The following is a 16,017-nucleotide window of genomic DNA, read 5'->3' on the forward strand; positions in this document are numbered from 1 at the left end:
AGGATATGGACCAATGGCATTTTCCCTCATTATGTAAGCACAGGACGAAATCCAAGTTCTCTGACAAGGCTGGCCCCCTGCTTGCTCCTGTTCCCCCGCACCAGCTCTGTGATTACACGGGAGCTGTTTCAAGATCACTCTGGAGAATGACTGCCCTTCCTACAAAGAGGAGCAGACTGGGAAGTCTTGCACAAGTTTCATTATGGAAACTTTCTTTTATGTGAAAAACAATGGTTATTCTTTAGTAACGCAGTTGGTTTTTTTTAATTTCAAAGAGTGGGGGAAAACATCACTAAGAGACAATAGTACAGGCTATTTTAATATTTTTTTATTAAGGGCTATAAAAATATCCAGAAAGATAAATAAATGTGATGCAATGATATATGTCCTAATATGAAGAACTTTCTTTCAGCACATTGTTTTCCTTCACAATGGCCTTCAAATCACAGGAGGCAGTGATTCCGTGCCACTTCCTCTTCTTTTATTACACGCTGCAGAATTTCTGAATCAGTATCCCGCCCTCGGTCTTCTCATTTATAAATCAAATTCATTTTCGATCCATTGTTTAGAGGGAGCGTATTTTTTTCTGTTCCACAAAGAGGACTTTTGCTTTCACTGTAAGAGAAAAATGGGTTGTAGCAGAAAACTCAAAGCATCATCACCATTTTTAAGTAAAAATTTATGTTGGCCCACAAGCCCTCTCCTTTCTCCTATTTTACTATTCCTTTGACATGAGGATGGAGCAGATTTGCAAACTCAGTTCCTCAATCCCAGAGGCTGGAGAAACCTGGAGAAAATGGTAAGGAAATCAAGGTTCACCAGTCACTCCGTGGTATCTCTGGGACACCACAAGGTCGTACCTCACTCAGTGTGAAATATCCACATTATAGAACAAAACTAGGAGCAAAAATGGAAACATTCGATGTTTCGAACACCCAATTAATGAACACTCGTGTGGGAGGCCGACAAAGAGCTGGGCTGAGGGAAAGAGAGCGTCAAGGACTGAGCAGACCCGGGAAGAAAGGGCAGTCTGGCTGGACAAGTAAATACACATTAAGCCTTGTACTTTCCAGAGATGGTTTAATACGCCCAAAAGTGGATTTTCTTGTATGGTAAAAGGATGAAAATGATAACCAAAATCTCATTACTGAAGATATCAAAACAGTACAGTTCTCTGAAATAAGCCAACACAAAGGTACTAAGTGCCTACATGAAAGACTGGAGACTAGACGCCAGGCAGGGAGGGTTTCACTGTTTGTATAATGCTTTGGGGAGGACTTCATTAACTTCCTTTTTTTTAATTTTTTTAATGTTTTATTTATTTTTGATACAGAGAGAGACAGAGCATGAGAGGGGGAGGGGCAGAGAGAGAAGGAGACACAGAACCGGAAGCAGGCTCCAGGCTCCGAGCTAGCTGTCCGCACAGAGCCCGACGCGGGGCTCGAACCCACCAACGTGAGATCTGACCTGAGCTGAAGTCGGAGGCTTAACCAACTGAGCCACCCAGGTGCCCCAGGACTTCATTAACTTCCAACATCTCTCTCTTCCTCTCTCTGTGTCTCTCTCACCACCTACTTCATGACCAAAAACCCAAAAGTACACAGTGCACCCAGGAAAATCCAGGACTCAAAGGACGACGACACAACCACCCCTCACTTATCCCAATCACACAGAGATTTTCACTAGGGATTTTCCTCTTCCTCTATAATCACTATGGGTACTGTATACATGAGATCCCCAAGCTCTCTATGATTAAGAATTAGTAGGGAGCTTAACTAAAATACATTCCTACTTCTCACCTCCACCCCTACCCTAATTCTGGTCTAGTACATCTAGTACGAGGACTGAGCATATACATTTGATGGGCAGCTAGATTTAAGAACTATTAACCAGTCAACAGAATTTTATCTAGAATATTAATTTTTAAAAAACCAAAATATATTACACTGTACAAAGGTATTTTAACATATTCTAAACTATCTAATACTTTAAAAGTAGTATGGATGCTCCTTTAAAGTCCAAGAGGGACTGACTACAAAGCATTATAGGAGCACCTGGGTAGCGCAGTTGGTTAAGCGTCCAACTTCAGCTCAGGTCATGATCTCACAGTTCGTGAGTTTGAGCCCTGCATCGGGCTCTGTGCTGACAGCTAGCTCAGAGCCTGGAGCCTGCTTCTGGTTCTATGTCTCCCTCTCTCTCTGGCCCTTCCCCACTTGTGCTCTGTCTCTCAAAAATGAATAAACATTAAAAAAATGTTTTTAAAGCATTATAAAATGGTAGTAAACCACGATAGTTTCCCATCAATGTGATTCACTGCAAAAAATGTTTCCATGTTTTGCTACATGAAACTAAAAAAATGGTTAAAAAAGAAAAACAAAACCCATCTCACTGGTAACCAATCAGGAGACTATTTAAATAACCCAGAACAGGAATGACTAAGATTAGTAAAGCAAGGCTTTATTCATGAAAAGTCTGATTCACTAACTGAATTCATTCCCTTAATCCAAAGAATATTTAAGTCCACAGAACTGTGGCAGGCAATGTGGAGTTTACACAAGTTTGAGAAGAGCCCCTGAATGTCCAGAAAGGAGGACCCCAAAGATCAAAGGGACTGGACCAGTGAGAGAACACCGCATGGAGAGGGAAAGTTTGGTCCCTGAAGGAGCAACATCTGGATGAACTATAAAAGGAATGGGCATCTGGTACAGAGGAACAGTGGTAAGAGGTAAGATGACACAGGGCTCCATGGCCTTGAATGGCAGGCTGACCCCAGTGGAAGATCCTAACTTAAAAAAACAAATTAGATTAATTTGGCTCCATGCAATAGAAAAAATAAGGAGCCTGGAGTCGGAAAGATTGGGTTCCAACCTGCTGTGAGTCCTGGACAAATTTCTCAAAATGTTCTGCTTTCAGTTTGCTTCCCTGTGTGAGGGATACGTCCATCTCCCTCACAGGGTTGCTGCTAGATACACAGTTGAGTTGAAATAACATACTGCTATCCATGATCATAAACAAAATTAATTTTCTGTCAAAATATTTGCTGCTGAATTCATAGAAGAATGACTCTGTCAAGTTCTCTCCTTACATCTAACCTAAATCAACTCTGCTTCAGTTAAAGTCTATATTGTCTAGTCATCCAAGGAATCAAAAATGACAAGTTTTCATTTTCTTTATGATAAGCCTTCATATTTTTAAGAGTTTAATAAGATTATGCCTCAGCCTTTAGCCCTTCCTCCTTGGAAATTAGCATCTAGTTTTATATGAAGAAAAGGAGTCTGAAAAGATGGGCTGATTCTAACCAGAGTATACTGAAAATGCTCAAATAACTGGGAATTCTTCTGTTTCCTTACTGATTTCCTTTACAGAGCAGACTAACAAACCATGACCCTTAAACTAACCGTTTATTCACTGCGGTAAAATATGTTGGGAGACCTGCCGAGCTACTCGGTACCTTGGGCAATGGGGCAGCCCCAGGGCAGACACCAGCACGCCAGCCTGCAGGGCGTCCAGGAGGTGGGCAGAAAGCCAGGCAGTCGACTATCTCAGACAGTCTCTTCTCAAAAAAGACAAAGTTGTGCTGTCAAGGCTCATCAGAAAAATTCTAACTTTCTGTTTGAAATTTATATATGAATCTTTTCTCCTATTTTCAACTGATGAGCAGAACTGTTTCTGGTTAGTTGGCACTGTAAGGGGTATCAGTGTTTGTCTACACACCTCTCCAGTTCCAAAATGGTTCTATTCCATTCTAGAGATCTGAAATATGTAATCTGAAATCCTTAATAAAATTTGCAATTAAAAAAAAAAGAACTGTTTCAGTTGTATTCTTTCCCAATCTCAAAACTTGAAATCAATTTGACAAATAAGTTCCTAACACCTCCATACTAAGGATGAAAATCCCAAGACATTCTCATATTGAAAATACCATAAAAGGTTATTCAACTAGCATTTATTAATGTTGTGCATGTTCCTAAAGATAAACTCTAAAAGAGCTAAATGCTAGAAAAACAGCTCCTTTCTGTAAAGTTCATCACTTGCTTTTACCAGCTGATACAAAGAAATCAGAAGGAGAAAAAAAAAAAAAATCACACCAACTTTGTATCATATGGCTGTAGTCTGAAGATTTGTGTCCCCTTTCCCAAATTCATATGTTGAAATCCTAACCCCCAAATAATGATGGCATCAGGAGGCGGGGCCTCTGAAGGGGCTTTGGTCATGAGGGTGGAGTTTTCGTGACCATGACCAACTTTACAAGGAGACCCCACAAAGCCTGCTTGCCCTTCCACCACGTGAGGACTCAGCAAGAAGGCACAGACTATCAACCAGGAAGAAGGCCTTCCCCAGAAAGCAACCACGCTGGCACCTTGAACTTAGGACTTCCCAGGCCCAAGAATCTAAGTAATACATTTCTGTTTACAAGCCACCTAGCCCGTGGTATTTGGGTTGTTATAGCAACCCAAAAGGACTAAGACACCTACCTTATCATTCTAATAATTTTTCTACTATACATGGTAACATCCTAGAATTCAGACTCCCGATCATCAGGTACAAACCCAGAATTCCTTTTATACTATGATAAAGAATGACCAGAAATTTTAACAGTGTAAAAACAGCAGGGAATTTTATTTCCATTAAAAAACAGAAATCATCCAATTTAAGCTGACAACTGGGCTTCTCGGAGTCTTTTTTATATGCTCCTCACACTGGTAAGCGCTGTTTTTTTTTTTTAAAGGTGATACTATTTTTATTTTTCTTAGACACTGACGAATGCAGCATAATGAATGGTACAACGGTGGTTGTGAGACCTTCCTTATAAACTCGGAAGGCAGCTATGAATGTAGCTGTTAGTCAGGATTTGCACTAATGCCTGCCCAGAAGTCATCCAAATGGTAGGCAGGTTTTAGCCTCCTGTAAAACCTCTCATTCATAGGGCCCTACATAGATTAGTTTAGGGCCTGGGCTTTGGAGTCAGAGTCTTCAGTTCAAATCTTTTTTCTGAAACATACTTTAGCTTTGTGTCCTTGATTAAAATCCTTGGCATCAAATTCTTCATCTAGAACATGGAGATCGCCTGGAGAGTTAGAGGTGTTTGTGTTCATGTCATGTGAAGATATGAGACTTGTGTAGGTAAGCAAAGAAGACAGAATTTTCCGTTTTGTCTGATTATTCACAAGCACTAGTCTGTTTCCTGTCTTTCAGGGATCACGGTCTTTTATTGCCTGTATTGTCCTTTTGTTGATGTTTCCAATGGGAAGGGAAATTTGGTTCCTATTATTCCATCTTGGACAGAAGTGAGAGTTTATGAGTTCTTATTCTTAATGAAAAAGTTGATTATGAGGTTGAGTATCTTTCATTATATAATGGATTAATTTGGAGAAAGAAGATTCTGGTACCAGTTCAATCCTGATCACTGGTTGGGTGTCTTACAATTCAGCTCAATTCTGCTCTCCTGTCGTGCCCAGTACAGTCACGGCTCGTGTAGCAGCTCCAAAGGCTGGATGCTGGATAAACTGGTATGTTGGCCCCTTGTCCATCTACTGGTCCCCATAAGCTGCGAGAACGTCTCCCTCGTCATTTTTCTAAGGAACAGACTTGAGTGTGCCCTAACAGCAGATGAAGTAAAGATCAGTATGCGGCATTTTATGAAGACTGATGGCGAGGCCCCAAATGACACAACCTCCCCTGCCGGTGTGACGGATGTCATCAACACTGACCAGACTGGGGAGAATTTCTGTCTCATCTGTGACACCAAGGGCCGCTTTGCTGTTCATAATATTGTACCAGACGAGGCCAAGTATAAGTTATGCAAAGTGAGAAAGATCTTTGTGGGAACCAAAGGAATCCCTCACTGGTAACCCTGGATGTGCACACCACCTGCTCCCCTGATTCCCTCATCAAGGCGAAGGACACCATTCAGACTGAGGGTGGAGCCTGGAAAGGTTACTGATCTCATCAAGTCTGGCGCTGGTAGTCTGTGAATGGTGCCCAGGGATTCTAACCCGGGAAGAATCGGTGTAATCACCAACAGAGAAAGAGAGATACACCCTGGTTCTTCTGAGGCAGCTGACGTGAAAGATGCTAGCGCAAGAGCTCTGCCACTTGGCTCTCCCACAGTTTTGTTACTGGCAAAGGCAACAAACCGTGGGTTTCTCTTCCCCGTGGGAAAGGGGATCTGCCTCACCACCGCTGAAGACAGAAACGAGAGACTGGCGGGCCAGAGCAGTGGGTAAAATGGTCGGTAGGTGATGTGAGTCAAGTCTTTATACATAATTAAAGATAATACACCATGATTAAAAAACGAAGAAGAAAACTTCTGACACTCTCTATCAGTTAGGAACTCGGGAACACCAGGTGACAGTGACCCGGAGTCGGCACACGGGTCACTCTCCCAGAGTCAGTATGTGTTCACCAACGCAGAAACCCCAGTTCACTTATTAAACAACAATTATAAAGAGGCTGTTCAGAATCAAGGGCACAAAAATTAAGCAAACGGCCTGGAGTTTTAAAATAAAGCATTTGTTTGCTAGTTTACTTCACAGAACTCTGCTCACAAAACCCAAAACCAAAATTGGGCTTCCACCAATAGCAATCAGCTGCTGTCTTTTGTTTGTAAGCAGGCAATCTGGCCTTGGAAGTGGACAAACACTTCTACCTACTGAGACTTCCCGAAGTTACCATTTATTACGGCATTTTAGCAGAGGGTACAAAATGGAACGTGACATTCCTTAACTTCCTGCACCAATACATAGATGCCATACTCCTTTAATTCAAATCTGGACCTACCTGCTTGCCACTGTTAAATGATCCCAGGAGGGCATTCCGACCCTTCTGAAGACACTCTTTTCTTTCTGTTTCCAGAACGGTATCACCTATTCTGTTTACGTAGCTGGTTTCTTCCCCAGATCTATCCTATTTAAGGAGAAGATAACAGGTGGAATCTGCCTCTCCCCAACTTTATGGTATCTCTCAGCATCCTGCCTGTGTCTCTCAAAGCACTCAGCAGAAAGTCATCTTTTCCTCTTTCTTTCTGCCTTCCTCTCCCTTCCAAAACGCACTGTAAGCACCAGAGGGCAGGGACTGAGCCTGAACGTGTCCTGGTGCGTCCCAGCACCTGAGCCAGTAACTGGCAGCACAGTAAACACTCAGCACATAGGCTACGGTGTCAGAGGGACCGCAAAAATGGCCAAAAGACGTTCAGCGCCAGTCTGGAAAGGGCAACAGGCCTTGAAAACATCTGAATTTATTGTGGAGTAATTTATCTGAATCTTACCAACTGGATCATAATGTAGGAGAGTCAGTTTCTCCCGGAGTCGGCTTCTCTTAGTGTTGAAGGAGTAACCTGTCCCAGCTTGGCTCAGCATTTTCACCAGAATGGTTCTAAGATGTAAAAATAAGCTATTACAAGCTGCGGAAAGAAACTAAAATCAGTCGTGGGAGGATGACACGTTTTGGGAACTCCGTACAGTAGGATTAGCTGTGGGATAGCACTTCGCGCTAAGGGTCAGTTCAAGAACAATCAAGCCGCGTTGTGGGAATGGACTCATACACTTCTTAGAAGGAGAAATCAGGAGTGGGGGACAATACAAAAGTGCTGGTCACTCTGGCTGGCCAGTCAAGGAGCCATAAAGATGACGATCTCAAAAGAGCCGTATCTTCCAGGATGTGCAGTAGCAGTAAAATTAGAAAGGGACAAGATAAAAGGATTGGAACTTTTACACTATTAACATGCAAAACCTTTTTCTCCTTCATATTGTGTTTTTAAATGTTTATTTATTTTTGAGAGAGACAAAGAGAGAGAGACAGAGCACAAGCAAGGGAGAGGCAGAGAGAGAGAGAGAGAGAGAGAGAGAGAGAGACAGAGAGAGACAGAGAGAGACAGAGAGAGACAGAGAGACAGAGAGACAGAGAGACAGAATCCGAAGCAGGCTCCAGGCTCTGAGCTGTTAACACAGAGCCCAGCGCGGGTCTTGAACTCAAAAGCTGTGAGGTCATGACCTGACCCAAAATCGGATACTCAACAGACTGAGCCGCCCAGGTGCCCCTCCTTCATACTGTGTTTAAGTTATAGTCCTCCAAAGCACAAAGTTCATGTTTTGCCTCACCAGACCTTTTAATACCTTATACTATTTGTTATTGTTCAAGTGTCCGGCCTTCTTATGCAGACCGTACTACCTTATGTCTTATCTGATTTCAGTAAGAATCTGTAGCATCGGTAATACCTTACACATCTTTGCCTTCCTTTCAATGTTTAGCACAGAGCCTCACACATAAAAGGTACACAATATTCATTAATTAAGAAAGACATAGGGGCACCTGGGCAGCTCAGTCGGCTGAGCGTCCAACTTCAGCTCAGGTCATGATCTCACAGTTCATGAGTTCAAGCCCCATGTCAGGCTCTGTGGTGACAGCTCAGAGCCTGGAGCCTGCTTTGGATTCTGTGTCTCCCTCTCTCTCTCTCCCCTCCCCTGATCACTGTGTGTGTGTGTGTGTGTGTGTGTGTGTGTGTGTCTCTCTCAAAAACAAACATTTTAAAAAAGACAATAATTAGTCTTTCATTCAAAAAGATTTAACAAATACCCATTAAGTGCTTACTCTGTGGAAAGCACTACGGGAAATGCAAAGCTCTATAAGGCTGCACCTTCCCCTTCCAGGACCTAACAGTATAGTATGGAAGGTGAGTTGTGAACAGAAAGTCTATAAGCCAAGACATATTTGGCAGATGTCACAGGAAGGATACAAAGAACATGAGAGACAGGGTTTCTAAGGAAACCAGAGGCATGGGAGATTCCTCCATAACCTAGATGAGGTGGTGAATTCTAACATAAAGAAACTGGATTGTGGGAAAACCTATATGAATAAAAGCTATTTGGCAGAGAGCACTACCTTATACGTTTTCCAGTAACTTTAATCCAAAAAACCTAGTTTTAAGATTTATGATGTGTCTTGGGTTGTAAGCAAAGTCTGTTTTAAATTTTTTTTATTTTCTGGAAAAGAATTTTCCTATTTTTAACACAGAAAATCTTATTTCAGTTATTGTCTACAAATTTTATTTTGAGATGCCAATTTGGTATTTATAGTCTCTCTGGTACAGCATGGAATCTTTAATCTTTGCTATTTTGGAAATGCTTATTCTATGAATGCAAAGGATTACAAAACTCATTAAAACTGACTCCGTAGTTCAATCAAATTACAGCTTGTTAGGCTAGATTCCTGCAGTGGCCTCCAAACAAATGGCCCTTCGTCCTGACTTTGAAGAAACAGAAAGATGGTAGTAGTCCAAAGAGAGCCTGGGAACCCTGATGGTTTGTTCCGGAACAAGAGAGCAAGAGCTCCTTTAATTATTTGAACGGCTCACTTAAGTACGTCAACTGGGCAGGAGGGAAAACATGTTCTGAAAGAGTTCATAGATCCAAAACAATGCACCAAGAAATCCTCAAATCAACTTTCAGAAAACTGAAGCCTAATGCTTAGTTTCACTAATATAAGGATGTATTGGCAGGGGCTAGAGAAACAAATCTAACATAAGCAAGTTAAAAAAAAAAAAGAAAAGAAAAAAAACCTTACTTACTTTGACTTGCTCTTGGCAACTTTTTCGCAGAGAGGAAAGGTTGAAAGAGAAGAGAAAATACCAATTTATTATCTTTCTTATGCAAAGTTCATATAAGTGTAATACATATGCAAGTTACTAAGGATGCCATGGGCTGTCCCCCAAGTAACTACTCCCTGGCTTCCTTGTAGGGATCCCGCTATATTCTGGAAAGAAGACAATGAGACCAACACAATTCTGGATGTAATGCTTTGCACAACCTCTTTTCGGTGGACCGGTTACTTCTCAAATCTAAGATCTGCTCCACATGCTCCTCTTCTAAGGTGCAAACATTTGCACTAGAACAAGCCTCTGGTTTGACAAGTTAATCTATGCAAACGGCAGCAACCACCACATCAGGTGGAGGAGGGAAACTAAATCTAACCGAAAAGTGGGCAGGAAAGAGCGCTGCCTTGGGAAGCCAGAACACTTCTTCCCCAGCCCAGCAGTATTGACCTAGTCACTGCCTCTCTCAAACCTGTTCCTTATCTTCAGAGTTTCAAACGAGTGGGCCAAAAATTCGGAGGGATTTTTTTTCCCAGTTCGGACGTGCAGTGATTCTGCTGACACATCTCTACGGAGGGCCGGGAAAGCGCCCCACTCCTGCCGACCGCACACGACCGGCCCAGCGACCGCCAAGGGGGGAGAACTAGCACCGCAGACCCCCAAGCACCACGGAGGAGCGCCGCGGAGCATGCCGGACGCTGTAGTCCTGAAAGCCCGGAAAGTCTCAGCGGCAGGTTGCCGACGGCGCGCGCCCTCAAACCCGCACCGTCCCGACGCCTGCCTGTCACGGCCTCCCGCCTTCGCCGCAGACCCTGCCGCCGCCTCCAGCCCCACTTACGGGTTACCGCGGACAGGAACATGGCGACAACACCCCCGCAATCTCCAAAACGGGCCCAAAGGCACGACCAAACAACTGCTTCCGGGGCACAGGTCTGTTCCGGAAGAGAACGTCGGTGAGTTGCTCGAAGCCACGCCCCCCATATAAACCTCCAGACACGACACCGGTTCTTTTTTTTAAATTTATAATAGTTTATTGTCAAATTTCCATATAACACCCAGTGCCTCTCCCCACAAGTGCCCCCTTCCATGACCATCACCCCTCCCCCCCTTCAGTCCTAGGTTCGTTTTCAAGTCTCATGATTTGCCCACACCGTTTCTTTTTTTTTAATTTAATGTTTTATTTATTTTTCATACAGAGAGAGACAGAGCATGAGAAGGGGAGGGGGAGAGAGAGAGAAGAAGACACAGAACTGGAAGCAGGCTCCAGGCTCTGAGCTAGCTGTCAGCACAGAGCCTGACGTGGGGCTCGAACTCACGAACATGAGATCTGACCTGAGCTGAAGTCGGAGGCCTAACCGACTGAGCCACCCAGGTGCCCCTGGCGACACCGTTTCTTGATCGTGTTTAATATGGGTTAGCTGTTTTTACCTTCGTGGTGGTGGAGGGAGGTCGGACTCCCTCTGCCTAGTAGAGAGGGAGTTTTAAAGCACTCAGGGTTAGCGCCCCAACCCCTGCCTCTTCCTTCTGGATCACAGTTAGGTCTTTCCGTACTTGTTTTCCCTAAGTAATCGCAACCATCTGCATTACAGCCACAGGATCTATATGTGTTTCTCAGCTGCTCCAGGCTACCAGGCTCCCGCATTATTTCCTTAAAATGTTGCCTTCTTTTGCCTCTTCCGGCCCAACATCATTTCCACCTGGTTAAAAGCTCTTCTTAGTCCCTTCAGAGTGAGAACCCCCACCTGAATATCCCCCGTTCCTTAATTATGTGTTGGATTTCTAGGAGGGCATGACCTTGTGTTATGTTAGCGTGCTGTATCAGAGCACCTAGCACTGTGCCTGCAAGAGGGACTGAATTACAGATCTGGAGTGCTCACACACCTCGCCTAATGTCACAAAACTAGTAAATGGCAGAGTCAGAATTCGAACCCAGATTTTATCTGACTACCAAGACTCATGCCTTTCCTACTGAACATTGAGACCTACAGGGGCACCTGGGTGGCTCAGTCGGCTAAGCCTCCGACTTTGGCTCAGGTCAGATCTCACGTTCGTGGGTTCGCATCCAGCTCTGTGCTGACAGCTCAGAGCCTCTGCTTCAGATTCTGTGTCTCCTTCTCTCTCTGCCCCTCCCCTTCTCATGTTCTGTCTCTCTCTGTATCAAAAATAAATAAAACATTAAACATTTAAAAAAAAAAAAAGAGACCTAGTAATCTGCATCTTCAATTCTTCATGTCTCTCTGCAAGGAACTGAAGGCTCCTTCAACACCAGGAAATTTATCTGTAACCTCATTTCCCAACGAATAATCAAGACTTTCAGATTTTTTTCCTAATCTATGATTTTGTCTATATATTAAATCTTAACAAATGTGTGAAATAAAATTCAATCTCATGGATTTTCTTCACTAAAAGTAATAAAATTATTTAAAAGTGAAAATGTAGCTCTTCAATACAATGCAATTTTTTTTTTAACTTAGGAATGTCCTTGCCCTTAGTACCTTACAGTTTTTTCTCCCTCCCATAATTTTCAGTCCTCGGATAACCTGTCTCTAACAACTGCGTACCTTCTAGGTGCCCAAATCCTTCCTTACCTTTTCAGTTCATCTGCTAACAAAGAGTTTTAGGTGTTCAAGAGGGTAAAGTTTCTTATCTAGGAAATTCCTTTAGAGGATATGTAAGAAAGAGCACAGAACGGGAAGCCAAGAAACATGAATTTCAGCCTTTGTTCTAGCCTTTGGAAAATCAACTATTTACACCTCAGTTTTATGCTCAGTGGGGCATTGGATCAGTGGATCTCATCCCTGATGGTACATCAGAGACACCCATGGTCTTTTATTTATTTTTTTATTTTTTAAATGTTTTAATTTGTTTTGATACAGAGAGAGACAGAGCATGAGAAGGGGAGGGGCAGAGAGAGAAGGAGATACAGAACCGGAAGCAGGCTCCAGGCTCTGAGCTGTTAGCACAGCTAACGACGTGGGGCTCGAACCCACAAACGTGAGATCTGACCTGAGCCGAAGTCGGAGGCTTAGCCGACTGAGCCACCCAGGCATCCCACCCATGGTCTTTTAAAAGCTCCATTTGCCACCAGTGAGGCCCAGAGTCTGTATTTTCCCCCAAATTTTCTACAAAGAAGCATTTCAAACATATCAAAGAGTTGAAGGAATAGTGCAATGAACACATCATATACCCAATTTGAGGTTAACATTCTATTATCTATGTGTACGGAATAAATATATTTTATATATATGGTTTTTTGCTAAGCTGTGTGAAAGTAAATTGCAGATGTCACAAACCTTCACCCCTACACATTTAAGTGGTATCTGTCAAGACTAAGATTATTATAACTATACTACTATTTTCACTTCTAAAAAAATGAACAATAGTTTCTTAATATCTAGTCCATATTCAAAGTCTTTATAGCTGGTTTCTTCAAAAACAGTATCCAATCGATGACTAAGACAACATCTCTTCTCTCTCTCTCTCTCTCTCTCTCTCTCTCTCTCTCTCTCTCTCTCAGAATCTGGCATCAAACTTTTGCCTCCCCTCCTTCCTCCTCTCCATAGAACCTGCTCTGGTGAGGGTCTCAACGACCCCTATATAACCAAATCTCATGGTCAAGTCTTGAGCCTCATTTTGCTCAGCATCTGTCAGTATTGTTTTACACAGTTGCTCACTCTCTCCTCCTTGAAAAACTTTCTTCACTTGGTGTCCAGGCATCCACTCTCTTGGTTTTCCTCCTTCTTCATCAACCATTCTTTCTCCATTTTCACTTCCCCCACCTTTCACTGGAAGCATACCCAGGGCTCAGTCCTTGAATCTCTTCTTTATCCACACTCATCCCCTAAGTGATCACACCTAGCTTGGGTTTTAAAAGAATCTAGGGGCTGAATATTTCCAAATTTGTATCTCCAGTCTCACAGCCTTTCCTCTGAATTCCAGATGGGTGTATTTAACTGCCTACTTGATATCATATGCCCAAAATCAAATTCCCAAACTTTCTCTGCACCCGTAAGGCTTCCCCCCATCAATATGTGGCAATTCCATTTTTCCAGTTGCTCAAGTAGAAAGCCCAGGAGCCAACTAGACACCTCTTTCTCTCATGACCTATATGTAATAAATCAGTAAATTCTGTCATTTGAATGTTACCTAATCAGTGAAGCCTTCCCTGGCCACAGAAAGAAAGCAACACACACACACACACACACACACACACACACACACACACACTCCCTATTCTCCTTAGCCTGCTTTATACTTCCCTACAGTACGTCTCACCGTTTAGTATTTTGTGTGTGTACTTGTTGACTTCCTTATTATCCGTCTTTGCTCACCACAATGTAAACTTCTTAAGATCAGGAACTTTGTCTTAGTCACTGCTGTATCCTGGCGCCAAGAATAGTGCCTCTAACACCTATTGACTGTCTGCTGAATGAGCGAATAAATGAATCTGAGATGAGAGGCACCATGCCAAAGTTATATTGTTAATATTTATGTTTAAATGGCAAACAATGATAAGGATTTGTATATTAATAGTTTTGGGGTTCAGGAGAATTTATGAGCTTGTTTTTAAAAAGAGATAGCATATGGATTCTTTGAAACTTCTGAATGGAAGAGAAAGGAGGCAGTGGCGTTCTGGTCTCATTACTTCAACCTGCACCCACCTGTTATTTACACCTAACACTTTGTTGCCAGTTGGTAAGTGTTAATTAAAATGTTTATTAAAACGGATGTAATTCATGATTTGGGTTGGAGGGGAGGATTGCCTGAATATACATAATGAGCCCTCTGCGCCTTATTAAAGTGTAGAACAATTCGAGAACCCTGGCAGCCCACGTGGAAGGGGGAGGTCTTAGGGGAGGAGCATCCACCTCTTTGCAGTGTGGGAAGTGGTGGTGGGGAAAAGGTACAACTGTTTACCCTGGATTCCCAGCCCGGGAAAACAGATGTTGAACGTTTACTGAAAATCTACTCTTGTGGAGCTTTAGATGCAGTCAGTCAACACTGAACTCCCAGCACTTAGCACTGGGCTTCCAACCCGAGGATCTGGAGGTTATTCCCCTCCTCCTCTGCTATTCTGAGAGGTCTCTGCCTGCCCATTGTCCAGCCCACTTTCATACCTATGTCCCACCTGACTTATGGTTGGGGAGCACAGCCATTGTTCTTATCTATAGGGCCAGGGATCCTGGCTCCCTGACTTGTTCTAGGGCCCTGGGAACATGGGCAATGCAGGAAAGGAGACTCTACAGCAGGCCGGGGCTCCCTGCAAAATGCTAGCACCTTCCCAAGCTTAGACACCTCCTGGCAGATGCGACAGCTTCAAAATTAGCTCCTATGCCTCAACAGCTTGATATAGCAAAGACTTTCTGAGGGAGCAAGACTAAAAGCTGGCAAGACCTGGGGGCACCAGCTGGGCTCCATCTGTATGTAGTGGGTATTCTCAGGTTGGCATTCAATGCCCTTTATAATCTAGCCTCAGCCTCCTAGTCAGTCCCATCTCTCTTCACTGGGGCCCTGCTGGGTATCAGTCCCTTTCTTGATGAAGTCTTTCCTGACCTTCCACTCCCCCTCCCACCCCACACATCCCCTCCACATATTCTTCTCAGAGCACCTAGTATGTTCCCTGCACTCTTCAAATCACTGGTCTGCCTCCCCCCACACCCCACCCCTGGCACCTAAGTCTCTTGAAGGCCAGAGCTTTTCTGAATCTCTGTACGTCATCCCCCTAATCCCCAAGCAGGTGCTCTGGAGGTAGCTGCCCAACTCACTTTGACAAATGAGAACTGAGCACTTCTGTACCCAGGGAGCCTGCCTCCAGCCATTCTCTTCAATCTTCCCTCTCCTCCGAGGCCCATCCCAAGGCAGGCAGAGTTGGGGTGGGGGAGGAAGCCTGGGAAAGAATAAAAGCAAAGGCACATGTGTGAAAACTCAACAGTGAGCATCGTCGTGGGGCTCAAGTGTGTGAAGAAGTGAGAGAGATGAGCTAGGAACGGGTGGCTGGAGGTGGGTCACGAAGAAACCAGGATGTTGTAGTTCTGCAGCAGCGAGTTTAAGTGATGTGATCAGACCTGTGTAGTGGCAGCATCTGAAATCACAGTTTTCCCAGCTAATTGGGGGAGGTAGGAACTCTCCCATCCCACCAAACAGAACATTCCCAAGGTCCTCTTTACTTGTGAACCAACAGTAGGTACTTTCTCTGCTCTACATGCTAATGCCTACTGTATTTAGTTAATATGTGTATTTGGTGTTTCCTTAAAAATTGGTACGTTTTTCCTGCTTATGTATTATCTTAGACAAGCCACTGAGCCTTTTTTGAGGTGGGGAAAGAGGAAGGTGCCATAGACACCTTTGAGAATCTGCTAAAAGCTATGGCTTAGCTTTTCCAGGAAGTGCACGTATACTTATGCAGAAACAATTTTACCTGGATTTTC

The 16,017-nt window shown here is 43.5% G+C and overlaps 1 protein-coding gene and 1 pseudogene across 1 annotated transcript; one reads left to right on the top strand and one right to left on the bottom strand.

Annotated features, from left to right (window-relative positions):
- Window positions 1–306: 306 nt before the first annotated feature.
- On the bottom strand, window positions 307–10,519 carry MRPL33 (mitochondrial ribosomal protein L33). The gene is made up of 4 exons (XM_029938047.1): window positions 10,428–10,519; window positions 9,566–9,584; window positions 7,268–7,374; window positions 307–615 (listed from the first exon to the last, which is right to left on the bottom strand). Exons 1-4 carry the CDS (start codon window positions 10,447–10,449, stop codon window positions 566–568), a joined length of 198 nt encoding a protein of 65 aa, XP_029793907.1. The 5' UTR covers window positions 10,450–10,519; the 3' UTR covers window positions 307–565.
- On the top strand, window positions 5,628–6,227 carry LOC115290218 (annotated as a pseudogene).
- Window positions 10,520–16,017: the final 5,498 nt, after the last annotated feature.

Source organism: Suricata suricatta, chromosome 4 (genome assembly GCF_006229205.1).
Source record: "Suricata suricatta isolate VVHF042 chromosome 4, meerkat_22Aug2017_6uvM2_HiC, whole genome shotgun sequence".
Classification (NCBI taxonomy): domain Eukaryota; kingdom Metazoa; phylum Chordata; class Mammalia; order Carnivora; family Herpestidae; genus Suricata; species Suricata suricatta.

What these genes read in the sequence shown, in the direction of transcription:
- MRPL33 (XM_029938047.1), bottom strand. Translation starts at nt 10,449, where the DNA reads ATGTTCCTGTCCGCGGTAACCC. An exon ending in CCTACATTATGATCCAGTTG is followed by an intron (nt 616 to 7,267) that starts GTAAGATTCAGA and finishes TTTCTCTTACAG; the next exon opens with TGAAAGCAAAAGTCCTCTTT.